Source organism: Rhamphochromis sp. 'chilingali', assembly GCF_963969265.1.
Source record: "Rhamphochromis sp. 'chilingali' genome assembly, chromosome: 9".
Classification (NCBI taxonomy): Eukaryota; Metazoa; Chordata; class Actinopteri; order Cichliformes; family Cichlidae; genus Rhamphochromis; species Rhamphochromis sp. 'chilingali'.
Genome location: NC_137936.1, coordinates 16,522,049 through 16,549,793, shown reverse-complemented (window position 1 = coordinate 16,549,793; position 27,745 = coordinate 16,522,049). Strand labels below are relative to the sequence as shown.

The 27,745-nt window shown below is 40.2% G+C and overlaps 1 protein-coding gene across 7 annotated transcripts; it reads left to right on the top strand.

Annotated features, from left to right (window-relative positions):
- The first annotated feature begins 5 nt into the window (after positions 1-5).
- Positions 6-27,700, top strand: LOC308402889 (engulfment and cell motility protein 2). 7 transcript variants are annotated; one of them, XM_080892021.1, is made up of 23 exons: positions 6-91; positions 8,090-8,154; positions 8,340-8,438; positions 9,086-9,126; positions 9,883-9,955; positions 10,035-10,085; positions 10,681-10,850; positions 11,354-11,453; positions 11,862-12,013; positions 13,574-13,652; positions 15,717-15,752; positions 16,091-16,141; positions 16,858-16,980; positions 17,364-17,483; positions 17,600-17,704; positions 17,796-17,904; positions 18,088-18,224; positions 20,286-20,449; positions 21,646-21,758; positions 21,846-21,953; positions 22,106-22,188; positions 22,298-22,375; positions 23,160-27,700. In XM_080892021.1, exons 3-23 carry the CDS (start codon positions 8,361-8,363, stop codon positions 23,358-23,360), a joined length of 2,172 nt encoding a protein of 723 aa, XP_080748147.1. In that variant the 5' UTR covers positions 6-91; positions 8,090-8,154; positions 8,340-8,360; the 3' UTR covers positions 23,361-27,700. The 7 variants fall into 7 exon arrangements, with proteins under 7 accessions (XP_080748147.1, XP_080748150.1, XP_080748149.1 ...); XM_080892022.1 differs by having other exon boundaries at positions 8-91; positions 8,090-8,159; positions 11,862-12,007; XM_080892018.1 differs by having other exon boundaries at positions 9-91; positions 8,090-8,159.
- Positions 27,701-27,745: the final 45 nt, after the last annotated feature.

The window sequence follows — 27,745 nt, the reverse complement described above, 5'->3', positions numbered from 1 at the left end:
TACAAGGCGTGGAACCGCGTCTCCTTTTCACGAGGATTTCACTGGGGACAGAGGGAGATACCGAGAGCACCATCGATGGCCAGGACACGGGGTGAGTAGCACCAAGTATGACATTAGCAGATAAGTACCCCTCGTTAAAACCCTCCGGCGAAGCCGGTGAGCATCTTCTGCTCGGGTGACGGGCTGTATCCTGACTGCAATGGAGGAGGAGACGGGGACAGGCTGGACTGGATGATTGAATAACACTAGCCGCCTTCTGAGGAATAACGGTGGTGCTCACTGTAATAGCGAGTAAGTTTGCTATTAATCTGAGGCAGAGAACAGCAAGAGACGTTAGCTGCTGTTTAATTAAAGAAACGACACGATCATGAGTTGTGATTGATTACGCTAAACATCACAAGGTTGCAAATGCAGCCTTTCAATGCACCAGTCGGTGGGCTTCAGTTAACCACAGCTCTGATCCTGACTAATCGATCACCAACAATTACGCTTTAAACATTTTAAGTTTAAGTTTCTGATTAAACAAGCGTGGATGGTTATATTAATGATGGCTGAGAATGAGCTGCTAAGAAGACATCAGCCTTCTCAATTGCCAGAGGATGACTGTTATCGCACTCTGGGCTACCAGAAGATAAATTTGCCTTAATTGTTTTTTGTTTTTGTTTTTTTAAGAAAAATTACCAAGGCTGTTTTTTTTCCTGAGACAGCAGCTATCGTATAACCAGAAGGGGCGCCACTGCGCACGATCAAGTAGGCAACTAGCTGTCATCAAAGTTAGGCGCTTCTCAGTTTTTCATGTGTGAACCCGTTTTTTAATGCCCACCGGCCTGGATGGGAGCCCCGAACCACATTTAAAACCACAGTAAAATGGCGTCAGAAACATCCGGGTCGCGGTGAGAAGTAGCTGGTGGCGCCGGGGGGATACAAAAAGTTGGGAGTCTTTTGAATTTAGGCTCCGACCACACTGTTGGGTTTCTTTTCAGGCTTGAGCTTCTTAGCAGTAGTTGCTAAGCTACCACCACAGCGCGTGCAGCCAAATAAAAAGCTCCCAGTGCGCGCGGCAGCCGCGAATCCAGTCAGTCACACCAGCCAGATGACAGGCCCGCAGAAAGAGGAAAGAAAATAGTTCCCATCGCTTTTCATCAGTATGTCTGCTCTGTGCACAGTCACCAGAAATGGACAAAACCAGAAGGTATTTTGAAATGTCGAGGAAGGAGAAACACAGGTGTAGTCACTGCATAGTCCTGTGGGATAAAGTAAAGGGTATCGATCACAAGTAAATACAGTGCCAGTACTGCCGATACCGATACTTTTAACTTAGAAATGCAGCTTATGTAGGGAAGAGCAACGTGTCATCACTTATGAGGTGAATCACCATCAGTTTGCAAATTCTGAGCACATTTTAATCACCACTGTGATTTTTACTTTCTGCAATAATTAGTTAAAAAAATAAAACACACTTCATTTTTTATGAGGACCTGTGATGCAAACGTGTCTGTTTCTAAAGGACTTTGGTTCAACTTCTGATGTCTAAATGTCCTATGGGCTATAAAATAGATAAATAAAATAGATGTGACATTCGACACAAAAACCGTGACATATTTTATAATATCCCCAAAATAATGTATTTAACACAGTTCAGCGGGCAAAATACTGAACATAGAGGTTAAAAACAAAGTATTGATGCTATTGTGCTATTATTAATTCAATACCAATACCAGTGTTGGTATTGATACTTTTTGGACCAAGCTGCCTACCTCTAGTGCACCTCTGGTTCGCTTGAATGACTAAGTTACGCAGATCTATAGACTATCCATAGAGAGCTTATTAATAACAATTGTCCACCAATGGAGATTATTTACTAAAAACACAAACCTTGTCTACAGAATATAATTGGATATGTTTAGTAAGAAAAGCACAAGGGATACCTGATTTTAAATTCTGGCTGAAAAAATGCATTGTAACTTCTTACATTTACAGAAATGTATCCTGAAATATGCCTGATATCAGTTGGTTAGTTACAGTAATCTTTGTCTTTCAGGGAACAAGCAAATAAGAACAAATATTACTCATTTTACTTTTACAAAATGATAAATGACTCTTTTACTAACCATTATTGCTCATGTTTCTGTTGTGTTTCATCACTGGCTGTGGTTTCAGTTTTTGACCTAGCTGTTTATTAACATAAATATCTAATTGGCCAATCACATTGCAGCATCTCCATGCAGTTAGACATGTATACATGGTCAAGATGAGCTGCTGAAGTTCAAACCAAGGATGAGAATGGGGAAGAAATGTGAACAACTTTGAGCATTGTTGGTGTCAGACAGCCCATATGACACCAACAATGCTCAGAAACTGCTGATATACTGGAATTGTCCTACACAAAAATCTCTGGCAGCTTACAGAGAATGGCAGCTCTCTGGGTAAAAATGCTTTATTAAGTTTAGATGTGAGAGGAGAATGGCCAGACTGTTTTGAGCTGATAGGAAGGTAATAGTAACTTACTTACAACTCGTTAAAAGTACAGTAAAGATGCAGAATAATGTCTTTGAACGGCAACACAACATGTCAAACTTTCAAGCAGATGGGTTCTGGCAGCAGAAGACCACACTGAGTGCCCCTTCAGTCAGCTAAGGACAGAAAACTAACGCTACAATTCACACGAAAATTGAACAATTGAAGATGGGAAAACATTGCCTGGTCTGATAATTTCTGTTGCAACATTCAGGTCGTAGTGTCAGAAATGGCATAAACAACATGAAAGCCGGGATCCATCCTGCTGTGTATCAACAGTTCAAGCTGGTGTGATAGAATGGGAGATATTTTTTGCCTACTTGAGAATTGTTGGTGACCATGTCCATCACTTTATCACCACAGTGTATCCACATACTGATGACTGCTTCAAGCAGGATAAACTAGAGGCAGTTCAAGAAACCGGTTTCTTGAACATGAGAATGAGCCCACTTTACTCAAATGGCCTCCACAGTCTCAGTCCAATAGAGCACTTTTGAGATGTGGTCATAGATAACGTCAATATCAATCAATCAATCTTTATTTATAAAGCACTTTTCATACAGAAAAAATGTAGCACAAAGTGCTTTACATAGTTAAAAGCAGCCCACCCCACCCTCCAACTCACTCCCCACACTCTCAATACACATATATCCCCCCACCCCCATCCACACACACATACACACACGCGCACACTTAAAGAGTAAAAATTGGGCTGGGCTCGCATGAGCCAAGTGAGGAAACATTATAACAGAGAGCCGTCTGCACCGGGAGCCGGTCACAGACCGCAGCCTCCGGGCTGGGCACACAGCAGGAGGGAGGCCAAGGAGCCCCCCAACCAGGCTGAGAGGACCCCAGAGACCAGCAGCCACGGTCAATAACAGCCCCGGTGCAGAGAGCGCCCTCCGAGGAAACACTGGAGATATGACGCAATACGATATATACAGGGTAAAATGATAAAATAAATAAGAACAGGATACAATATAAATATAAATATAAATAGAGTAAGAAGATTAAAAAATGAATAAGAATAAAATCAAGAAATATTAGGTAAATCCTAAATTAATAATAGAATAACAGGATAGAATAAATAAGCATAAAAAATAAATAAACGCTAAGTAAAAGCTAAATTAAAAAGGTGGGTCTTGAGCCTGTTCTTAAAAACATGTACGTTCTCTGCGGCCCTGAGCTCCTCCGGCAGGCTGTTCCACAGACGAGGACCATACCACTGAAAAGCTGCCTCTCCGTGAGTATGTGTCCTGACTTTAGGGACAATCAAAAGGCCAGTACCAGAGGACCTCAGGGTCCGCGAGGGTTCGTATGGTAAAAGCAGATCTGAGAGATAAGAAGGCACAAGACCATTAAGACATTTAAAAACCAATAAAAGAACTTTAAAATCGATCCTGAAACACACGGGGAGCCAGTGCAGCGATTCTAAAACCGGTGTAATATGGGCCCGCCCTCTGGTCTTCGTCAGCACACGAGCTGCCGAGTTTTGCAAGAGTTGTAAAGTTGAAATATTCTTCTTAGGAAGACCAGAGAGCAGGGCATTACAGTAATCAATGCGACTGGTAATAAAAGCATGCATCAGCATCTCCGTGTTGGCCCGAGAGAGAATAGGGCGGACTCTGGCTATATTTTTTAGATGATAAAATCCAATTTTGGTTACATGTTTAACATGTGGGATAAAACCAAGCTCAGAGTCAAAAATAACACCCAGGTTTTTCACTTGTAGCGAAGGACATAGTGAAAATGCCTCTAATTTAGACAAGAGTTTCTCTCTCTGAGCCTCAGGACCGACAATTAAAACTTCAGTTTTGTCCTGGTTAAGCTGTAAAAAGTTTTCTGCCATCCAAGATCTTATATCCAAGATACAGTTAAAAAGGGCATCCATTGGTCTGGTGTCATCAGGAGACACGGAGATGTACAGCTGCGTGTCATCAGCGTAACTGTGGAAGTTCACTCCATGCCTCCTGATGACACTGCCGAGAGGCAACATATACAAATTAAAAAGTACAGGGCCTAGAACCGACCCTTGAGGCACACCACATGTCATTTCATGGATCTTAGAGGAGCATGTATCCATACTCACCATAAAAGATCTGTCAGAGAGATAGGAAGTGAACCAGTTGTGTACAGCACCAGAGAGGCCCACCATGTGTTTTAGTCTGTTTAAAAGAATAGCGTGGTCTACTGTATCAAAGGCTGCGCTTAGATCCAGTAGCACCAGGACTGAGAGCTTTTGGGAGTCCCAGTTACATCTAAGATCATTTAAAACCTTTAGGAGAGCCGTCTCTGTGCTGTGGTTCACCCTAAATCCAGACTGGAATATCTCCAGGATCTGTCTATCATTGAGAAAATCAGTAATCTGAGTAAAAACAAGTTTTTCTAAGACTTTACTTAAAAATGGTAAGTTGGATACAGGTCTGTAGTTATTAAAATCATTACAATCCAAATTGCTCTTCTTCAGAAGGGGCCTCACCACCGCCGTTTTAAAGGCAGCAGGGAAGACACCCAACTGAAGAGAGCAATTCATCATGTATAAAAGCTCAGCCTCAAAAAATCCATAAAGTGTTTTAAAGAGTGAAGAGGGGATTGGATCTAAAAGACATGTGGTGGGTCTCACTGTGGAGAAAACCTTCTGAAAGTTCTCAGCATTAACCAGGACAAAGCTGTCCAGTGTCTCCTCAGGTACAATCGAGCCCTCAGATGTGTTTACAATCATATCGCGATTAGATAAAATATCAGATCTGATGGTGCTGATCTTTCCCCTGAAGTGGTCTGCAAACTGCTCACAGAGCGAGTCTGTGGGGGTTCTTTTGGAGCTTTTAAAATCAGGGTTAAATAAATGATCTATGGTGGAAAAGAGGACCTTGGGATTGTTTTTGTTAATACTGATTATTTTGGCGAAGTATGAATTTCTTGACTTCCTTAATGTATTATTGTACATTTTAAGTTGCTCGGAAAATATTTGATGGTTGATATTATTTTTATTTTTCCTCCATCTCCTTTCTGCTGCCCTGCAATTTCTTTTGAGTTTTTTGACTTCTTCGTTTCTCCAGGGTGATGCATGTTTTACGTTAATCTTTTTGGTGGTGAGTGGAGCAACGGAGTCAAGGCTTTTCTTCAGTTTGCTGTTAAAATAACTAAAAATCAAATCGCAGGGTGCAGGTAAAATCACAGGGGGGCATTTGACTAAAACCCTGGTAAAATTTGCAGCCACTTCAGAGGTTAGATAGCGCCTCCTCACAGTTCGCACTGAGGTCTTCCGCTGAATAAAACCGGTGATGTTAAAAAACACACAGTAGTGGTCAGAGACAGCCAAGTCAACAACAGAGGACACGCTGGTGGACAGCCCATGGGTGATGACCAGGTCCAGAGTGTGTCCTCAATATGCGGGCCACAAGTTTGAGACCCCTGGTTTATAGTAACAGATACTTTTTGTTTGTGCAGATATTTAGCCACATGTCATTGCTGAATAGGGCTGGAGGCTGGACTGGGACAAAAAATCATCCCTGGCCGATGGCATAAGTTTGATTATGGATATTGAAGCAGTCGTATTGCAGCATGTGACAATAATTAAAAGCTACGCTTTAGCTATTAGTAGTGGCTCATGGTCATTTTACCCGAATCCTTGAGTCTCTCCCTTTCTAAATATGTCCCTCTATGTATTTTCTTACCACGTTAATTGAATTTTCCTTGTCTCTTCCTCACTTCTCCACAGCTGGTGCTAGCAGCAGTTAATTTGCTGTATCTATTATTAGTTTCTTTTTATTGTCTTCTCTCAGCTCCACCATCGCCACTTCTTCCACACAAAACTTTTTCTACAAGCTGCGTGAGCACACAGCGACAGTAGGGGAAGAGCTGGTCGTGTTAAGAGATTTGACTGGGAGATCCAGTGTCAGTAATAAAAATGAACAAATGGATTGTTGTCGGCGCATCCCAAAAGTGCGTCGGCCCACCAGGAAAATGCCCGGTATGCCAGATTACTGGTCCAACTCTAGTGCTGTACATCAGTACAAGAACATGTGGAAAATGTTTTTACTATATTTTCTTTGTAAGACAACAGGCCTTTTAGCAGATATTAGAGATCAGAGATTATATAATGGACAGTCTGCAAAACCAGTATTCTGTCATGTATTATTAATTTTTCCTCTTTCTTCATCATAATCAATATTTATTTTAGGCATAATTCACTCAGTGGTATTTTCAGACTCCACTGATAACTTGTTTACTTGATGTAAATGTTAATGCTGTGCATCAGTCTGTTAAGCTGTGTTCTGACACTATCACAGTTGAGTGATCCCCTGGTCCAAAGATGAAAGGATTTGTGCATGCTAATTATTTAAAGTACAAGAGCTTAAATCTTTATCCCAACTTTGATCAGGAGAAACTGGCATCTGCGGTGCAATGATATACTGACAGCTCAGGCTGCATTCTCTAAAGAATGAACTTAAACTCAAGAACAAACTGCTTTATTTCGTGACTGATCAAAGGAGCACGGTGTCAGACATCACATCCACTGATCATATAAAATGGCAGGCAAATGTATTTATAGAACAAACATTCAAACTCTTCAGAAAGACTGTGCTGGAAATATCACTATGCTGGTAAATCTCTAGGGAATACAGTTGTTGGTTCAGTTCGTTTCACAAAGGTTTGTCTCCCGTGTAACAGTAGGGCAGTGCTTTACTTCGCAAATGAGTAGCTGAGCTTTACAAAGCGCTTTGTATCCTGAAAGCACCCTGAATGCAAAGAGCCATTTGGGAAACAGCAGTGTTTCTTTTCTTTACAGCTGTCTCCCAATCAGACGGCTTTTCCTGCTCGCCTCGTGTCTGAGCAGAGGGGGATATCGGTGTGTTGCCAAAGACCGGTCCCTGCTGTGCTCTTCCTGCTTTTGTATCGTCAAGCTTTTTCTGTTGCAGATCGTGAAAAATATGTTTAATAAGCGTCGGTGTTCTGCTGAAATTAGGTGTTAAAGGTGAGGCCTGACTAAACAAGAGTGCAAATAAAAGTCAGAACAGTTATAAAAACTGAATTAGGCTACACGAGAGTGAGCGTTATAAAGGAATTTGAGTTCAAACGGAGCAGATGGCCAGAAGGTAACAGCCCATATTGTTCCAATTAATAACCATTTTCCACACAGTTTTTGGATTCGTACAAGCTCTATTTATCTTTACTTCTTCATTGCCAAAATACAAAATGTGAAAAGGAAATAAAAGAGACGTTTTCAGTAATAACTAAACTGTAATAATTTACCGGTGTAATAATGTTTTTGCATAGAGGGTGCAGAGCGAGCTGGAAATGAAGGTAATTAGGTTATGCTTTGCAAATAATATGCAGATATGTCAAGGGCAACATAATTCAGCAGACCAGACTCAGCTGGCAGAAAGCTTGACCCAGCCGAGATATTTATGTGACTGTGTGTGTGTGTTTGTGTGGGTGGTTTTGTGAAACAGTCATGCTTATTGATCTGTTCTCTGACAGATTCAGTTCACTGAAGAGAAAATGCAGCAACTGAGCGAATTGAGCTTTTGGGTCTGCATGACCAGGCTGTGTTTTTCTATGTTCACAGGGGAGCTGACACAGAGGTTTATGCAGCAGAGCTGTGACAGCGACTGACGCTTTCAACAGTTATCAGTTAGGTGATGTACAACCCTAGATTCATACTAATATTCTCATTGTCTGACTCTTGAGCCACATAGCTCAGTAAGGCAGTTCTTTGTATTTTTAATCATCATTTATTTGAAGAGTAACATTTAAATGTAGTGGTTCAGAAAGTCTCTGAATGACTGGTGTTATTTATTTTCCTTTTTTTTCTACAGGGTGCTAACAAAAACACGGCCATGCCTCCCCCATCTGACATCGTGAAGGTGGCTATTGAATGGCCTGGTGCCAATGCTCAGCTAATAGAGATGGACCAGGTATGCATGAGTACGACAAATGACATAAATCCTCACAATGCCTCTAAGAACTTATCTTCCTCTAGCTATTACAGTGAATCATTCAATTCAGTTCAGTTTTATTTATGTAGTGCCACAACAACGGGTCGCCTCAAGGCTCTTTATGTTATAATGTAAAAACCCTACAGGAACAGAGAGAGAATCCCAACAATCAGATGACTCCCTATGAGAAAGCACTTGGCAATAGTGGGAAGGAAAAACTCATTTTTAACAGGAAGAAACTTCCAGCAGAACTGGGCTCGTGGAGGGGTGGCCATGTGTCATGAGTGGTTGGGAGGTGAGGGGAGGAAGACGGGCCAAAAGACACACTGGAAGAGAGCCAGAGATTTATAATAACTAATGATTAAATGCAGAGAGGTGTATAAACATGCGTGGGCTGTAAAGAGTTGAGTGAAGAATAAACGAAGCGCATAACAGGAAGGGGAATAACAAAGGGGAGGAAATTATGTGCGGCTTTAATGTGAAAATTTCATGTATGCAAAATACGAAAGTACCCCAACTGGCAGATTTGATAGATAGTGCCATGTGAGGAGTGATGATTCATGATTCCTTTAAGTCCTTTAATGTTGAATTTTTCAAGTCTGTAAGTTTCTTTCCCCTCTTTGCAGAAAAGACCTTTGTCCTCAATAATTCGGGAAGTATGTGATGGGTAAGTATTACTCCTGTATGTTTTAATTGTTTCCAAAGGTATGTTCTGCAGGATTACTTAAAATATTTGAGATTTATTTAGTTTCTAAAGTGGTAGCTATAATGAACTAGACTTTGGTGATTAGTAGAATGTAATTATAATACTGAAAGCTTTATTACAGATAGCTCAATCAAATGGAAGATCTAAGGAGCACATTAGTTAACTAACTAAACTGTAAGAAGCAGTGAAAGCCCAGAAAAAAGATGAGACATGTCATTCTCTTAGATCTGCGTCATGAAAGTCTATGTGGAAAAGCTAAACATGAGAAAATGCTTATGATGACCACACTTAGTGCTGTAACACCACACATAACCCGACTCACCTCTTTCTAACCCCCATTGTTGTGTTTGGACTTTTTTGCACCTAAGTGATGGCTATTACAGATTCTATCCCACCCATCCAGCTCTTAGCCTGGCTCCATCTACCCACTGCCTCCTTTTACCATCTGAAACAGAAAATTCTTTGCACTTTACTGTAAACACCCACTGAGTGATTCTCCTCCACAGCCTCTCGTGTTTGCTGCTCGTGTAAATACAACTGCTGAAGGCAACAATCTGACTTCGAGCAACCTTTTGTTCATGCATACCAGAGTATGCTGCATTGCATTACATTTCTACAGTGTGTTCTACTAATTTTCTTCTTTATTTTCCTAGTATTCAAAACTGATATTGGATATTAATTCTTTAGCAAACATTTTCTCTCTGCTTTTGTCTCCAGCTGGTCTTTGTCTGGCTCAGAGCAGTTTGCCCTGCGTTATGCTGATGGTCCTCAGCTTTATATCACTGAGCAGGTGAGCTTCATTGTTTTCTTCCTAACCTTGAGATGAGGACTTTATGAATTGATACTGAACTCTGTTGTAATCCTTTCAGAGTCGTGGCGACATCAAGAATGGGACCATTCTTCGATTAGCAATTTCTCCTGTAAGTGAAAAATGTGGCATTGAAAGTGCCATAGCTATACATTTGCTGGAGAAGCGCTCTCTTGTGTGACAAAATAAATACAAAAATATATTAAATGCTTATGTTTTGCATGTCTTATAAGGTGCACTCACTGTTAACAATAATAGCCATTACTACAAACATTAAATCAGCCAATCACGTGGCAGCAACTCTGTGTATTCACACATGTAGACATGGTGAAGATGACCTGCTGAAGTTCAAATGAAGCATCAGCATGGGGAAGAAAAATGATTTAAGTGACTTTGGATGAGGCGTGGTTGTTGGTGCTCGACAGGCCTGTTTTGAGTATTTCAGAAACCGCTGATCTTTAGTTATATAATAAAAGCAAGGTGTACCTAAAAAAAAAAAGGTTAGTGTATATATCTTGCAGTTTATAAGACACTGGTCTCATAAAAGATCACATTAACATTTGCTATTGTAGCTAATAGAAAATTATTAAAATGTATTATTCCACATGGGCTATAAGTTTCTCCATATATGTTTACAGTAAATTCAGTGACCTGGACAAGGTGATGAAGGTATCATGACACTGATTGATCGTGTTTGTCTCTGACAGGCTCGTGCTGCTCGCCAGCTCCTGGAGAGGATCCAGTCCCATGGCATCGATGCTCGCCTCGAGGCTCTGAAGGAGCTCGCCAAGCTCTCTGCAGATCCAACCTTTGCTGCAGAGTTCATCAACATGGAAGGCATTGGGACGCTGGCTCGTCTTGTGGAGAGCGGCACTCAGTGAGTTTCTTTACCCCTCAGCCATTCAAACTGATACCATTGGTGACCTTGTTCTTAAGGTCAGAGGTCAGGTTTTCTGAAAAGCTTATACTACTTGATACTTGTGAAGGAGGTGATGTAAGATTTTGAAATTGATACCATAGGTGCATCTGACTGTGTGTTGTATCATCTTTGTTGAATTTGCAAAGCTTGGCATTGCTTAATGGCAGTGCTGTAAACTGCTAAGGCTATTAGCAATTTTTAAAGAACATCAGTTTCCTTTACTTTTGCTGCTTCCCTCTAAATCCACTACTTGCACTTTTAAGCTCAGTTCACATTCATTTAGTGATTTTATTTATATACTACAGTTGGATTACTTGTGGAGGTCAAATAAAGCCACTTAGTCAAAAAGATAAGTTTTGGCTTTTTAAAGTCTGCCCTCGTATCAGGATTTCTGTAAAGTTAATCTAAATGTTAACGTGTGATCTGAAAGGCCTGCCCTGACTGTACTTCATTCCCTTCAGCTTTGGTGAAATGTTGGCCTTCACTCTCACTGCCTTCCTCGAACTAATGGATCATGGCATTGTGTCCTGGGACCTTATCTCATTGTCCTTCATCAAGCAGGTACTTCTTCCAACAAAAGAACAATTCATAGGACACATTTTTCATTTCAGTGAAACACCACTGTACAACTTTCCACTTTAAGAAAACAAAACTAAACTTCAAGTTCTTCTTTCTTTGACCTCTTTTTCTACACAAATGCCGGAAATGTGTGGGTACTGTTGCTGAGCAACTACTCACATAATTTGGAGCTCATTCTGTGTTTATGTAAATAGTTTTCTCTGGAAAACTTCATCCAAGCCTTGGCAGCCACTTGGGAGAATTTTGCAGAACTCTTGATTTTGTTGTCTTTGTACTGGATAAAAATATTCTACTAAATTTTTATCCAAATGCACCAAATAAACCAAGAAATGAAACAAAGAAACAAAATTTGTTTCTCTGTGTTAACGGGTTTTCTCTGTGCTCACTTAGATTGCGGGCTACGTCAACCAGCCGATGGTGGACGTGTCCATCCTGCAGCGCTCCTTGGCCATCCTCGAGAGCATGGTTCTGAACAGCCATAGCCTCTACCATCGGGTGGCACAGGAGATCACCGTGGGACAGCTCATCGGGCACTTGCAAGTGTGAGCACACACACACGCACAGGGGCTTCCTGCGCTCTGAAATGGGGGAAAGTGGAGGGTATAGGAGTGTGGGGTGACTGGATAGAAAAAGTTGCTGTGAGTTTTGTTTCTGTTTCTGTTTATGTGGATGGGTATGGGTGCACAGGCGATTCCAATCAAACAGCATTGCTGTTATAAGATTTTTGTTGTTGCTGAGAACTCCCATGAAAAGATCAAAACCAACAAGTTAGGAGGACACAAAACCCCCCAAAAGGGGGTCGAACACAGGACATGGAGAAAGCATACAACCTGAATACACAGGGTGGGCAGGGTGACTAATTGGGGGAGGGGGTCAGGGAACACAGAGGAAGGAAAACAGCTGAAGAATCACGCAGTAAGTAATGCTGAAAACACCATGAACCAACCAAACTAACCAAAACTCAAAGAACTCCTAACCAAGAACCTGACGCATAGTGGTGATGGAAACTACTTTTACTGCATGTATCAGGCTGCCAGTTTCGTTATAATCAGATGAAGGAATGCCTGGTGTGAATGTTAGTGGTGACATTAAGTAGTTAATTTGCTCTGTTTGCTCAAGTGTACAAGTGTCAAACATAAGGCCCGGGGCCCAGAATTGTCCCGATGCAGACCTTTCACTTAAGAAGAAGGCAAAGAGAGCATAGATTTTCATATGTTTTACAGCTTTTCCTACTGATAAAAACCTGCTCCATGGCCATTATTACTGTTCTCACAATTTAACCCCAAACACTTGGGCTTAATTCTGTTTCTTACATATATCTCAGGGATTAAATGTGTAGATAAACGTATTTTCACTGACAGGATGGGGAATTTCACTGTTCTGGCCCATTTAGGATCAAAGTGGGCTGTATGTGGCCCACGATGTAAAATGAGTTTGACATGCCTGCTCTGGTGAGTTTTCACAGCAGCACGACTACATATGAGTCACTCGCAAAATCAAATCAAATCTCTGTGCTAGTTATAATGATGATACATTTTGTGTTATGAACAACAGTGGAGCCCTATGAAATAATGAAAATGAATCTTCTTCTTTTGGATACTGCCTTTAGGGGGCGCATCATCTGCCTCCATGTCACCCCTGTCTCATCCTCCTCTCTCACACCAACCCTCTGCATGTCCTCCTTCACTTCTTTCATGAATCTTCTCTGTGCTCTTTCTCTTTTCCTCCTGCCTGGCAGCTCCATAGTCATCATACTTTGTCCAGTATATCCATTATCCCTCCTATGTACATATCCACATCATATATGCCTCACTAATAATATTAGGTATAAGATCAAAAAGCATTTTCTGTTACGATAAACTCAAAGTTGGTTTTGGTCTTTTTATTGGAGTAAAGCCAAAGTTTAGAAAAATGTCACATAGCAAAACTAAAGACTGGTGCAAAGAAGACGCTTCTAAAAATCCTGCACCCATCCCAGGTGTTTGTTTTAATGGTAATTAGACTATTTTTTTATGCAGTTAGCCTGTAGTTTTGTTCCTGTGTGGAGATTTGCAGAGCATGCTACTTCTAACTGGTTGTTGCGCTGCTGGATATTCCTTCAGGTCAAACCAGGAGATCCAGACGTACGCCATCGCTCTCATCAATGCTCTCTTCCTGAAGGCACCAGAGGACAGACGGCAGGTCGGTGCACTGCACTAACAGCACAGAGACAAGGACCGACCTAACAGACCTAACTGATATACTAATATTAAATCTTCATATTTCATCCTAAAGAAACATATGTCTACATAATAGACATTGATTCATAACATTTGTGGTGTCAGAGACCTCATGACAGTGGCTCACCGTGGTTTCTAATGTGCGCACCAGTAGGCCAATTAAAGCTAATTTCACGAACAGACGTCTGTCTGCCAGCTGTCACGCTGTGGATTCAGCCATCGCTGCAATGACAGTCTCACTCCAGATACTTTCCTTTGAAGTTTGTACATTTGTTTTGCTGTAGTTTTTCCAGAGCAGCTCAGTGAGGTTAACTGGCCACCCATCTGCAAGCGACTGATGGTTGTTTGCGTCTTTTAGAAAAAGAAGGCAGAAAACAGAAAACAATGAGTTTTAAGAAAGCAGCTTCTTTCCATTTAAGGACTGTTCCCAATGTTATTCATGTGTAATATATCACATCACATTACATTGCATTTCTATTTCTATTTTCAGTTTTTAAGTTGATTCAAGGAGATTCGAACAAAAACAAATTGAATCTCGAGTATTTTTGTTGTTCAGATAAATGTACAAATACCGAAGATGGAAGTGTTTCTGTCCCACCTGTCACCGCCATCCGTCCTCTCTCTCCTAACTCCAGCATGCTTCAGAGTTTAACCTTGTTTAATACACCTTACATGCAGTTGTGTGCTTTTCTAAATTATTGTTCTCCATGTAAACTTTGATTTGCAGTTTATGCCAGAAATTGTATTGTAACATAGAAAACACAACATTTCTTGAAATAATGTCCTATAATAAATGTAGTAGTACTTACAGTATGTAGACGTTTTCTACTCGGTTTGAGCAAAACACTTTCTAACTACAGGCAGTCTCACAAACGCATTCATGATCTTAACCTAACAGTCACACACTCAATTGGGCAATTTGGGGTACTTTGAGATGCATACTAGAGGAGCTGGGGATCACACCTCAGGCCTTCCAATTAGTTAAACAACTTGCTTTACTTCCTGAGTTACAACTCTCAATTAAAATGTTTTAACTAAGCCAAAGAATTTAGATAAAACTAAAAAAAATATTACTTGTTGCTGTCCTCTGTTAGTACAAACCCTCCATTTACACAAATCGACTATATCTGTTTACATTTTTTAAAGGATTTTTCAACAGCAAAACATGACACCTTACATTTTTTAATATTACATTTTTAGTTATTTTTAGATTTAGTGATTTTAATTGTTACTAAGGCTGTGCAGCTGCAGATTTGCAACACCTGGTTTATACTTAAAGTTTCCCAAATGCAAAGGTGCTAAAATCCTCAGTCCTCATTCAGCTTTAAAGTTCTAAAAAATTCAAGTGTACACTCAATTATATTTAATCTCAAGATAAAGTATTTTCCTTAATTTACTGTGAAGTGCACCAGTTTTGTTTTTGCCGTAACAGGAAACGGTATGCAAAGGGCTTTTAATGTTCATTTATCTCCAGTTGCTGTTGTTGACCACTGGAGGGCGAAGTGATTATACTTAGAGAAACAGCAGAAATGCATCCTGTGTTTAGCTCGCGCTGTGGCATTACAGTAATTACCGTCTAAATGCCAGTTTTCACCTCATTTAGCAAATACGCATAAAGTAGCACCTCAGCTTTTAGATATATAGATCTCTCCGCATCAGTTTTCGATGTTTTTCTTTTTTCTTATAAAAGAAGAGAGGCAGGGAGGAATCAGAAGAGACTAACATGTTTACAGTACACACATGAGAGCAGCCAGTAAGCCTCAGTGATTTGCATGTTTAACGGTAGTTCTAAGCATCATCCTGCTACTCTGTGGGTTGATAAATCCTGCCGTGGGTGATGGTTTATAAACGTACTTTACGTCTGGTGCATTAGGTGATGTGTGACTGCTGATTTTTATTTGATGCTGTTTCATGTTCTTATTTCGTTGCATGCTGTGACGGTGATGTATCTCATGGTCCATGTGCGTGCACGTTTTATTTCCATTACTGTTACACCCACACTACTCCTCCCACTCTGAACCTGTAGGAGGAGTATACTAACCCGCTGGAGCAGCACCTCACCGTGAGTACACATCCCTCTTTAGCTCATATCATCTTTTCCACCTCTCTTTCACTGTCTGATCCTTTCTGTGTCATGGAAAGCCGCTGCATAAACCCTCAAATTAAGCCAGAACCATAGCTTGCTGCACCAGCAGACAGACTTGTCACCGACTGTGAGATATTTTACAGAAGGTGCGAAGGCAAATGGTTTAAAGCATAGATCAAAATCTAGCTTTAGATTATTTCTCATTTATCCATAGGTCGATGTCAGTAAAATTATCATTGGGTGCGATTCTAGTTTGTAGTAAATCATCTTTCCTAAATTGATTTTTGTGGAGTAATGTCTGTCTTTACCCTCAGGAAATGGCAAGCTCTTTGGCTCAGAAACACCTGCGCTCCATCATCCTCAATGTGAGTATCAAGTCTGAAACTCAGACACTAAAACGTAGCAGAGCTTTCATTTGATGGCTGTTAAGCTTTCCAAGTACTTTAAACAATTCCCATTGAAAGTGTCAGGAACTATTTCCAATAAAACTCCCGAAAACCTTGGTGATACACAATACTTGCTTTCATCCTCCTTTGAGACTTTACAGTGTTGGCGTTTGGTGATTGTTTCGACCCTTGAACAAAGAGCTGGTCACAATTTGGAAACTGGAAAGCTTTACTCACTTGCAGGGCTGTGACACAGAACCAGCAAATGTGATATGGGGCCAAGTCTATGAAGTGGAACAAAATCTCCTCTGAAAATGATTCCTTTTGGCATTTGTCTGAAAGCGCCTGGTTGAACTGGCTGCAAATGGCTGCAAGTTAGGAAGTGCTGCACTCAAGCCTCCTGGAATAAGGAAATGTCCTAGAGCAGCTCCACCATTGTGCTCTTTCATGCACTGTTAGTGTGACCTGGTTATCCACTAGATAAATGTCTGTGCTATTTTATTTTTTATTGTTATTTCAGACAAATTGTAATCATGGTGCTTATCTTGCTTCTAATTAGAAAAATAATACAATTCATTTTTGTTATATTCCATCAGTAGCTTTGGTTTGTTCTGCTTCATATGATATGCTGCTTGTTTACAAATTTGCAGCCATCATAAAGGCTCAGCTAAAATCCCTCTGCTCCTCCTTTCCAGCACGTCATCAGAGGAAATCGACCAATCAAAGCAGAAATGGCACATCAGTTATATGTGCTGCAGGTGTTGACTTTTAACCTTTTGGAAGAACGGATGATGACAAAAATGGATCCCAATGACCAGGTAAAAAAGTGGAATAATGAATTTTGTGCTCATTTCCATGTTGCTATGCAGTGGTTTGTGTGATTTGAATGTAAAGTAATCTGATCGTCTGGAGCATGTTTAAAGAAGCAACATGTTCAGCTGAATGGAAACAGCAGGATCCTGAACAAGTGTAATTAGAGACACCCTTCTACCAGTGACGTGTGCACTGTCAGAGCTGCTTTAAGTGTAACAAGTGGACCAGAAAATTAAAGTTTTCCTGTATTTTTTTCCACTGCTTGTTTACAGCCATTCACTCTCTGCCGATTGACTTAGCCTTTTTGCCTTTTTCATTTCATTCCTTTGCAGCTGTGTGTTCCTGTTTATGCTAATATGCTCCAAACATGTTATTTTTTCTCTCACAGGCTCAGAGAGACATCATTTTTGAGCTACGCAGAATTGCCTTCGATGGAGAAAACGACCCCACTGGCACAGAGAAAAGAAAGGCCATGTACACCAAGGATTACAAGATGCTGGGCTTCACTGTGAGTCTCCGCTAGAGATTTCAGTTTCTTCTGGAATGATCTGGAGGTTGAAATCGACCCAGTTTGGTGCAATTCTTTCTGTCTCTTCACTCACATTATCTCTATTTAAAATGCAGAACCACGTGAACCCAGCTATGGACTTTACCCAGACGCCACCAGGGATGCTGGCTCTGGACAACATGCTGTATCTAGCCAAAGTTCACCAGGACACGTACATCAGGGTCAGTGCTGGTCTCATGCATGACTTTGCCGAGTTTACAGAGCCACCAAAGTCTTCCACAACACGTTAACACGTTTCCCTACTCATGACAGATTGTTCTGGAGAACAGCAGCCGAGAAGATAAACACGAGTGTCCTTTTGGTCGCTGTGCCATCGAACTTACTCGAATGCTGTGTGAGATACTCCAAGTTGGAGAACTGCGTAAGCAGCTTTGCATATGTTGCTGTTGTATTTCAGTGTCACTCTATCCCTTAATGTTTTTTTTACATTTTTGTTAAATTTGATATTGAACTTGCTCCTCGATTGCAAAATGGTGTGATATGGAAGAAGTGTGTCTCCCTCATGCTTCATGTTTTTCATTTAGAAATCTTTTCTTCTGTGTAGCTAATGAGGGCTGCAACGATTATCATCCCATGTTCTTCACCCATGACCGGGCATGGGAGGAGTTTTTCTGTGTCTGCATCCAGCTGCTTAATAAAACTTGGAAGGAGATGAGAGCCACAGCTGAGGACTTCAACAAGGTCAGATATTAACATACACAACACATTTACATGTCAACATTTCCACCCTAGACAACCTTTTATATCATTTGAAATAGTATAAACCATACTGCCACATGTTAGACCATGTGATTGATTGATTGATTTATAGATGGATGGTGCAATGGTGCAAGCCTTTTCGTAGAGCCACTTATATGACAGCCATTACAAACCCCAAATACTACCTTTTCAAACTCTGTGAACTATTAGTATAGTTAATTGTGTGTAATTAAACTAAACACAGATAATATAGTCAGATTGTTTGAAGTTCCTGGGAATAATTGAAATGGAATTCTCTGGGTTTAGTTTAAAATACATGTTTAATTATATTTACGTAAATTTAACTTTATTTATCTGTGTTGTGGAGTAGAGAGAGTGTGTGACTCCTGAGGCTCTGCCTCCCCTTCTATTTGTATTTCCTATTCTACTGCTAGAAACTCAAAGAAACACAAGTAAATCTGAGCTCTGAGACTAGAGTGCTTTCTTTTGGCTAATATGTTATTGTAAAGTCTTTAAGATATCACCGTGCCGATCATTTGATCTGATCATGTGAAAATGAAGGCAAACTAATATGGGAGAAATCTGATCTATTTCCAGTCCCTTTAGACTGATTATTTTCATGGTAAAACTTTCTTTGAAGTAGAGTAACTCCACACTCTCTCGTCCTCACCTGTAATCATGCACCTTGGACTCTGCACTGTTACCCGACACTGCTCTACACGACACAGCTTCAAGTTACAATACTGGATTAATTCAGTCATACGTATTCAAATACATTAAGTTGGTAGATAAGAATATTAATGTGTTTTTTGTATCGCTCTCTACAATAATAAAAACGTAGTAGCTTGACCACAGTCTTGTTATATAATATAATTAATATTGTGTTGGTTGTCAACCCTACTGAGTGAGTTTGTGTTTTGAACAATGTCACTTCAAAGTGCTGGTGCACTGCATTCAAGCTAGAAATACTCAGCAATGGAGGGAAATAAAGAAGAAGCAGAATGTCTGTTTGTGTTTTGTCTTTATTTGATAGTAGCAGTAGAGGTAGATGGGAAAGTGTCGGAGCAGGTCATTTTCGTACACGCCACCAGTCGATCACAGGACTCGGCTGCTGATGCTGCTCTCATCCATGTGGTTGGTGTGGATGCTAACTACTTGGTTTGCCTCAAAAACAGAAATTGTTCAGGAATGTGTGCTTTGATTTTTGTAATCAGATTCACCCAAACAGTGAATATTCATGACTTTGGAGATCCCCACGACTTTCTCTTTTTTCAGAAGAACACATGAATTCCTCTCTGTTGGTGAATCATTTTGGCAGTTCCTTAACTCAGTTTTTTCTCTCTCCATCATTAGGTCAAGAATTTTACTTTGTACAATATGTCGGCAAAAAATGTTTGTAAAACATAGACCTGTCTATGAGCCATGGCTGTACTTTCCTTCATTAGCTAATTTTCAAGTGGTAATCTGAAATAATTAAGTGCTAATTATGGAAAAGTCACCACGCTGACATAACCTAACTAAAATGATGATTTAACGAGACGGTACGATTGTAAACACGAGCACTCAAATGTCATACCAAGTGCAGTGATGTTGAGTACAGTAGGTGCTCATCATTACCAAATACACCATCCATCCAGAGCGGACTGTGTTTGACAGGTATCACTGTGAGGAACATCAGGCGTAACACTGACACACAAAACTGTAGCTGCTGTGTTCTGTAATGTGTGACCGAGCAGCTCACTGGAGCAAACAGTTGAAAGGTTTTCGGTTTATTAAATAATGCATGACAGTTACTACCTCGAAAGACATTTAATGAAATGAACAGGGATACACAAAGCTGTTTTGTGTATAGAGTGCTTTAAATATTAATACCTTTTAAACATATTTGAGTCAGCAGTTTTAGCTTCTTCCCTGGGGAATGAGGGTTCATTAAAAGCCAGTGTTACTACTCTACTGTGTACTGTACCCATGTTAGCATTCGGGAGAGTATGTCATCTTTTCTTACTCGTCTTTTGTGTGTATGTTTGGTTAAACCCTCACCAGGTGATGCAAGTGGTCCGTGAGCAGATCACCAGAGCTCTGGCCATGAAACCGTCGTCCATAGACCAGCTGAAGACTAAGCTGCGAGGCCTCAACTATTCAGAGATTCTGCGTCTGCGGCAGTCAGAACGAATGAGCCAGGATGATTTCCAGTCTCCACCCATCATGTCAGTTTGTGTCCACACTACTTTTCTTTCTCATTACCTGCCTTGAGAATGTGGCTGTAATTTTTTTCCCCCTTTGCTTCGCAAGTCTGTCAGACTGTTGTGGTGTCTGATCCTAGAAACACCTGCTGCACTTGGCGTTACTGCAAAGTCAGGGCGAAGGCAGTTTTGAGTTCTTTGGGTTGTGTGTACATGTTTGGACATTTTAGGACACATGTCAACATGATAGCATTAAAGATATGACCATGAAGCTTTACATTGTTGCTGCTGATGACAAAATGAAGGTCAAGAATAGGCGGGTGCTGGAGGTAAACCTCACTCGCATAGTGTTTCCCAGAAGAGGCATCTCTTTCGTCTTTATCTGGTGGACAAGCCAACTCTGTTTATAAAGCACTTTAAAAACAGCAACCACTGTCTGAAGTGCTAAACATAAGAATAAAAATACATTATAATAAAATATTTAATAAATGGAGAAAAAAATTGGCTCGAAGCCGAGCAGAGGAGGTGCGTCTTAGGAGCAAATTTGAAAATGGCCAGTGAAGAGGCCGGTCCGATGTGTAGTGGCAACGAACTCCACAATTTGAAAGCTGCACCTGCAAAAGGCTTGTTCCCTCTACACCTCCACGCACAGAGTGGAAGCTGATTGGCTGAAAGACCCGGCAAGAAGAGGATTGGACTGCAGTAATGGTGTCTGTATTGAGATTGATAGCGTGGGAAAATGGTAGTGATATGAAGAACAGACTAGCAGCTGAACACCCAGGAAAGCAGGCAGATGAGTGATTACAGATCTTCCTTATTGAACTTCAATAAGGAGGCACAGGCTTCATTTTAAAATGAACTCAGAGCAGTGAAGATAAAAGAGGAGTAATGTGCTGACTCTTCCGTGTTCCAGTTAAAATTCAGCAGTTGCACCAGCTTGAAACGAGACAGGGAGCACTCACCAATGTACAAAGACAGAGCTGTGATAAAGGCATGGATCACTGTTTTAGAGTGACCCATGACCCATATAGCTGCACTGCTCTGACTGTCCAATCTTAAGTCATTCTCTGTCCTAAAACCCATGTTTGTCACAGTAGGTGCCACTGGGCCCACGAAAACATGGACTTTCCCACGATGCTTGTGTACTCGGCTGTGGTCGCTAGAATTTGAGGAGTTTTAAATCATATCCGAACTGTGTTCTTTGCGTTTTTGTGCTGCAGTGAGTTGCGGGAGAGAATTCAGCCCGAGATCTTAGAGCTCATCAAGCAACAGCGACTCAACCGGCTGTGCGAGGGAAGCTGCTTCCGTAAACTGGGCAACCGTCGAAGGCAAGGTACAGTACAGCATCAGAGCAATCGCTTTGCTCTTATGAATGAGCGCTGATTGTAAACTATGCACCTTGTCCCCTTCTTTTATCTAGAAAAGTTTTGGTTCTGCAGACTCTCTCTGAATCACAAAGTGCTGCACTACGGGGACTTGGATGAGTCACCTCAGGGTGAAGTGCCTTTTGAGCTACTCAGTGACAAGAGTAAGACACTATAGTGGTTCCATCTGCCTGATAATAAGTCTGTCATAACACAGACAATGACACTGTCACCAGCGGAGCACGCCGCGTCCGTCACAAGGCTGACCTTAATAGGTGAATATGATTATGTGTTTGTTTCTTCTGTTTTTCCCCAGTCCCCGTCTCTGATATTAAGTCTGTGGTGACAGGGAAGGACTGCCCTCATATGAAGGAGAAAAGTGCTCTAAAACAGAACAAGGTAGTGTCATTTTCTTTCTTTTTAATTGCCATTCTAGTCTCATAGCTGCCCTTTAATTCTGTGCTACCGCCCGGTGTAGAAACTCTGTTTGACCTGCTGATTCCCTCAGGAGGTGCTGGAGTTGGCCTTCTCTGTCCTCTATGATCCCGATGAAACACTTAATTTTGTTGCACCCAACAAATACGAGGTAAGCTCATATGTGCACGATAACACGACAGCTGTTCTTCCTTTTGTTTGGCACATGTGAAAACTTAAATCCGCACTGATTAGTATTTCTATTATTAAAACCTGGTTGTTTGTGTGGCGGGCTTGGAAAGAATTAGCTTTAATTCCCCCTGAATTGCACATCCTTGTGGAACACTTTAGCATCATTAACTTCTTTACTTTGTTTTACAGTCAGCAAATCTACTGATTTGCCTTAGTCTCACAGCTCTCATCATCCTCATTTCCAGCGACAGCAGGCAGCTGAATAAGCTCTGACAGATTTGCTGTATGTTACCTTCCCAGCACTAAACGGCAGACAGATAAAGTTAGCAACCAGCTGGTGAACACAGCAGCTAAAGAGCCAGATATTTCCCTTGGCAATTGGTGTAAAGCAGAATGTGAGTTAATATTGCACTTACTTTTGCCAGGTGGATGGAAACACTTCCAAATGAAGTCCAAGTTGTTCGGTGTTTGCCACTTATGTAAACTGTCAGCTGTTTGCTAATACATTGTCTATATTGACTTTAAAATGTGATAAAATGGGTGTTAATGCAGGTTTTTTTTATTATTGTAAAACAAAAAAAATATTTCAAAAGTAGCGTAAGAGGCTGGTCCGGGTGTTCGTTGTATAACTTTCAGCTAAAAGTCTAAAAGCTGCTGTCAGAAATCAGCTAATATAAAAAACCAAAAAACTCTCCTTGGATGTTTTCCCTCATATAGACTTGGCTGTGTTTCACCTTCATGTTTCTGTGTGTCCATATGTGCAGTATTGTATCTGGACTGATGGGCTGTGTGCGCTGCTGGGCAGAGAGATGGGCAGTGACCTGACACGCAGTGACCTAGATACTCTCATCAGCATGGAGATGAAGCTCCGCCTCCTCGACCTTGAGAACATCACGATCCCGGAAGCGCCGCCTCCTGTGCCAAAGGAGCCTAGCTCATATAACTTCACCTACAACTACAGCTGAGATGTGTGTGTGCGTGCGTGTGTGCGTGTCTGCAATGCATGCATGTGTTTGTCAAGGACGAATATGCTCAATTTTTTGATGAATTTAGCGAATATGTGGAAAAGGCTGATTTTTTTTTTTTTTTTTTTTTTAAACATTTCAGAACCTTGGAGGCTTTTACTTGTTTGTGACGCTGGATAGGAAAGATATGTTTTATCGCCTGATAGAGAGGTCAGAAGTCAGGGTTTGGTAGAGAAATGTTCTCCCGGAAGAGCTGAAAGAGATGAAATTAGAGAATCTCATCTGTCGGAGCGTTTCAAGCAGACTGCAGATTTTCTCTTCTTGTTGTTTGCCATATAAAGGTGGACATGAACACAGATGAAAAGATCAAAATCTACAAATGAATGTTTACATTTTAGTCCAACTTGAAGCATGAGACACTTGCCGTTTCCACGGCAACTAAGAACGAAGTAGCCAGTTTTAAATACTGTGTTCACTCCGATACTGCCTGCTACTCCATGTGTACAGATGTACAGTACAGTGTAATCACTTCCACACCGTGCTCCTCATCGTGGTCTTATTAATATTAATATATCTCATATGCAATGGATTAATTTAAAAAGGATTAGACATGTGAGAAAGCTTGAGATGTAAGATGTATAGAGCAGAAGCAGGTAATGTGTAACGATGTTCCCTTATTCACTTTGTTTTGTTTGTCATACATGGGACAAAACGTTTATCAGTAGGAATTTTAGCTTTCCAGAGTCCAAATGATAATATAGAAAAGAGATGGTGAGGTGTAACTAAATTTAAAAAATGTTATTATAAAAGACCAGAAAACTGACGTGTGGTTACATTTGGGAAGTTGGAATATTTGCATTTAAGCATTTTCTTTTTCTTAAGGGTGTTGGGTGATTAATTATTCAACCAGCCATTTCAGCTCCACACATGATGACACAGTCGTATATCTGTTGTGGCTTCAGTTAACTGAGTAGCATTGATGCTGCTTCTTTTTTCACACCACTACACTCTTTTCATAGGCCTGTTACGCAGTGTGAACGTACTCTACCATATAAAGGATTAATGAAATCGTTTAAGTGTTTCTTGCCAAATGTAGGTGTCTGTAAGTGTGTGTCTGTGTGTGCAGATTTTTTAAGTCTGTGTGTGTTTTTGTATGTTGAGAGACTGAGGGCAAAATCTCTATATTTAAGGTCACGCTGCTTGTTAAAGTCGGGGTCAAAGCCCTGACATCAAACACAATTAAAAGACATAAATCATGTGAACTTTTTTTCAATCATAGTCACTGCATTGCCTTATCATACGCTCATATGTTGATAATGAAACACTACAACACACTAAGATATGCTTATATATCTGCTCATATGAAGAGTTCATAAGTGTTGTATAAGCAAATAATTATTTATAGACACAATGTAACACACTTCTAATACTATTTCATGTCCACATATGTTAATAGTTACAATACTGTGCAAAAGTCTTGAGCCATCCCTCACTTCTTTATATGGACCCAGACTTGCTAGTCATTTTTAAAGTGGTCTTGAGCAATAGTTCTCCATCCTTTCTATCTTTGTCTTTTTGTTAATTTTCAGTCCAGTTCTTGCATGTGAGCATTTTCAAATTAATGTTTTCTTGTTGTTTGTGAAGCCACTTAACACCAACTTTTGAATAATTTACTCATAAACATTAACTAAGTCCTAACTCAAGGGATAAACCAGTATTATGTCTACATATAACAGACAGCTTAACAAAAAAAATCAAAAACATGTTTATCCTCAAAAAGCTATTCGCCCCCAAAATTGGCATATTTCAGCATGGTACAGTGTGCGTTCTTAAAAGGACACTGGATAACAGCAGGGGCAGGCCTAAAAAAACCCCAAAACTGTCTACAGCAGATCAACAATGTGTGAAACTCATGCCCGTAAGAAATAAAGATTAAAAAAATTAGTCCTGCAAAGACCGCACACATCTATTGATCCATCTACTGTTCACTGAAGCCTCAATAGCAACTTAACGGCAGCTGAGAAAAGGTTGAGGCATGCCAAATTACCAAAGAACTGGACTGAAAATCAGTGGTGGTTCAAATATTTGTCACTATATATGGTTGAGGTCAGAACAAAGACACAACAGTGAGTATGGGTGAAGTGTTGGGGATCTTATCCAAAAATTCTGAAGCATGAGTGGAGAAAAGTACCGTCAGATTTTGATCCACCATGCAGTACCATCTGGAAAGTACCTGATTTGACTCATTTTTCATTATTACATTGATCCCAAACACACTGCCAATGCAGTAAAAGCTTTGATGGAAAAAACTTTAATGGAAAAAACCCTGTGAAACACTATCAGTCATGGATTGGCCTACCCAGAGTCTGGACCTCAGCATTATTAAAGCCCTGTGGGATCATTGTGAAAGATAATGAAACAAAAACCAGCCAACATCCAACCAGAACTTTGAATTACCTTCATGAAGCCTGGAGAACTATTACTGAAGCGTACTTAAAGAAATTACCAGTAAGAATTTCTAAGAGATTTCATACAGTGTAAAAGAATAAAGGTGATCATACCAAATATTGACTTTAAAGCTTGTTAGAATTGTACAAACCCTGTTTTTGCCTTACATGATGAATTTCCATGTATGTTTGCACAGGTTTTAAATCACTTCTTTCCCATATTGCAATATAAAAAAACGAGTGCTCTAAGACTTTCAAACAGTATTGTACAAAGTGGATTATAAATCCTCCAATTACTGTTTACATTTAGTGTGTATTATGTTGAAACTATCGGATTATCTAGGCTAACACTTATGTTATACTGTGTTGCTAAAATGTTTTCAGTTTCCTAGTTGGTGACAAAGACTTTAGTCAACACTTGCATACTGACTTAAATCAGCTACAGCTCCATTATAATTTATTATAAATAGCTTATTGGTTTACTGTTAATGCAGTAAATACATACAGTTATTAAGAACTTTATTTGGAAAGTTCATCCTACAGAGTGTTAAAAAAGTGTGAACATATAAGTCATGAATTAATCAGCATTTGGAGCTTTGATTTCCAACTTTTTATCAAGCAGTGCAAAGGCAAGCAGGAAAAACAAGAGGACATAAAACACAATCAAGTGCACAGAAGGAGACTAAAACAGAGCGGCATCTAGTACTGCTCATATATCATAGTGAAGTGTGCGGCATTGTGTGTGCTTTGTACACAGTGGTAATAATTACAGTATTGTTGCTTGATGTCATTTTCTAATTTCCACATAGTTTCTGGTTCAAAACTTTGTCTTCTGAACCAGAACTAATTACTTGTGTCATTTGTTAATGCAGAGTAGAATTATATTTTTGTAACTGATCGTACGATTTTGTCAGTCTTGAAGAGAATGGGAACTAACAGTGGCATTTTCACTTCACGTCAGTGGGTGGGGTACATTCAGCATGCTCACGTCACACTGAAAACACATCACATAATTTAGGACACCAACTCCAGCAACTTCTTATGATGTCAGCTTGTGAAGAGGTTTACATTTGAGATTTTTTCTTGTTGTTTTTTGTTTGTTGTTTTTTGACCGATGCTGAAGGATTAACGGGTTGATTTCGCTGGTTAGTGTTACGGTGAGCCAAAGAGTTCAATTCGAGGCAACTAATGAAAACGCAAGAACGCAGGCAAACTACTAAAAGATTTTTCAGCATTTATCAATGTGAGAAAACAACCACCTGCTGAAATGCCGTCAGAATAAATGCAGAAACCTGGATATAAACAGAATATGAAACTGTGACACAACTTAAATGACACTAACATCATCTTTCACCTTCAAAAGCAACAAGCTACGGTATGCTCATCAATATTTAATGATCCCTAAAAAGATTTTCATTGTATTTGCAGCGGCCTCTGTGTATCCTAATGCATGAGTAATTGCTATCATTTTTATTATTTTTGCTAAATCTGTCAGATTTGAATATTTGATGAATATTTTCTAAAGTTGCTCCAAAGTAAGTTGCAGTATTTTGAGCTCTCTGGGCTTCCGTACACTTTTTTTATTTCAGAAAGTAAATGGACCATTAAGCTGTGTTCAGAAATCAGCTCAAACAGGTTGGCAACGACAACATATTACAGGAAGTAAAGGAGCATTGCGTTGGATGTACAGTTTGACTTTGAGGTTTTTGCATCTGGCTCTCTTTTACATGACTTGCTAAACTATTTATTTACACTTGGTAGTGACAGTAAAGAATGACAAAGTAACATAAATTTAAAACATGGTATACATATGAGTCATTGTATGTATATACAGTATTGTGTTGCCTTATTGAAGAAATGTATTATGTTTTGTGTGAATAAATGCAAACTAACTACTGATGAAAGTGGTTTTTTTTTATTTTAGGTGGGAAACTGGGG

Coding starts and splice junctions, on each gene's coding strand:
- LOC308402889 (XM_080892021.1), top strand. CDS start 8,361: ATGCCTCCCCCATCTGACATCGTGAAGGTGGCTATTGAATGGCCTGGT. Junction 17,705..17,795: donor ACCAGGACACGTACATCAGG/GTCAGTGCTGGT, acceptor TACTCATGACAG/ATTGTTCTGGAGAACAGCAG. Junction 20,450..21,645: donor TTCCAGTCTCCACCCATCAT/GTCAGTTTGTGT, acceptor TTTGTGCTGCAG/TGAGTTGCGGGAGAGAATTC.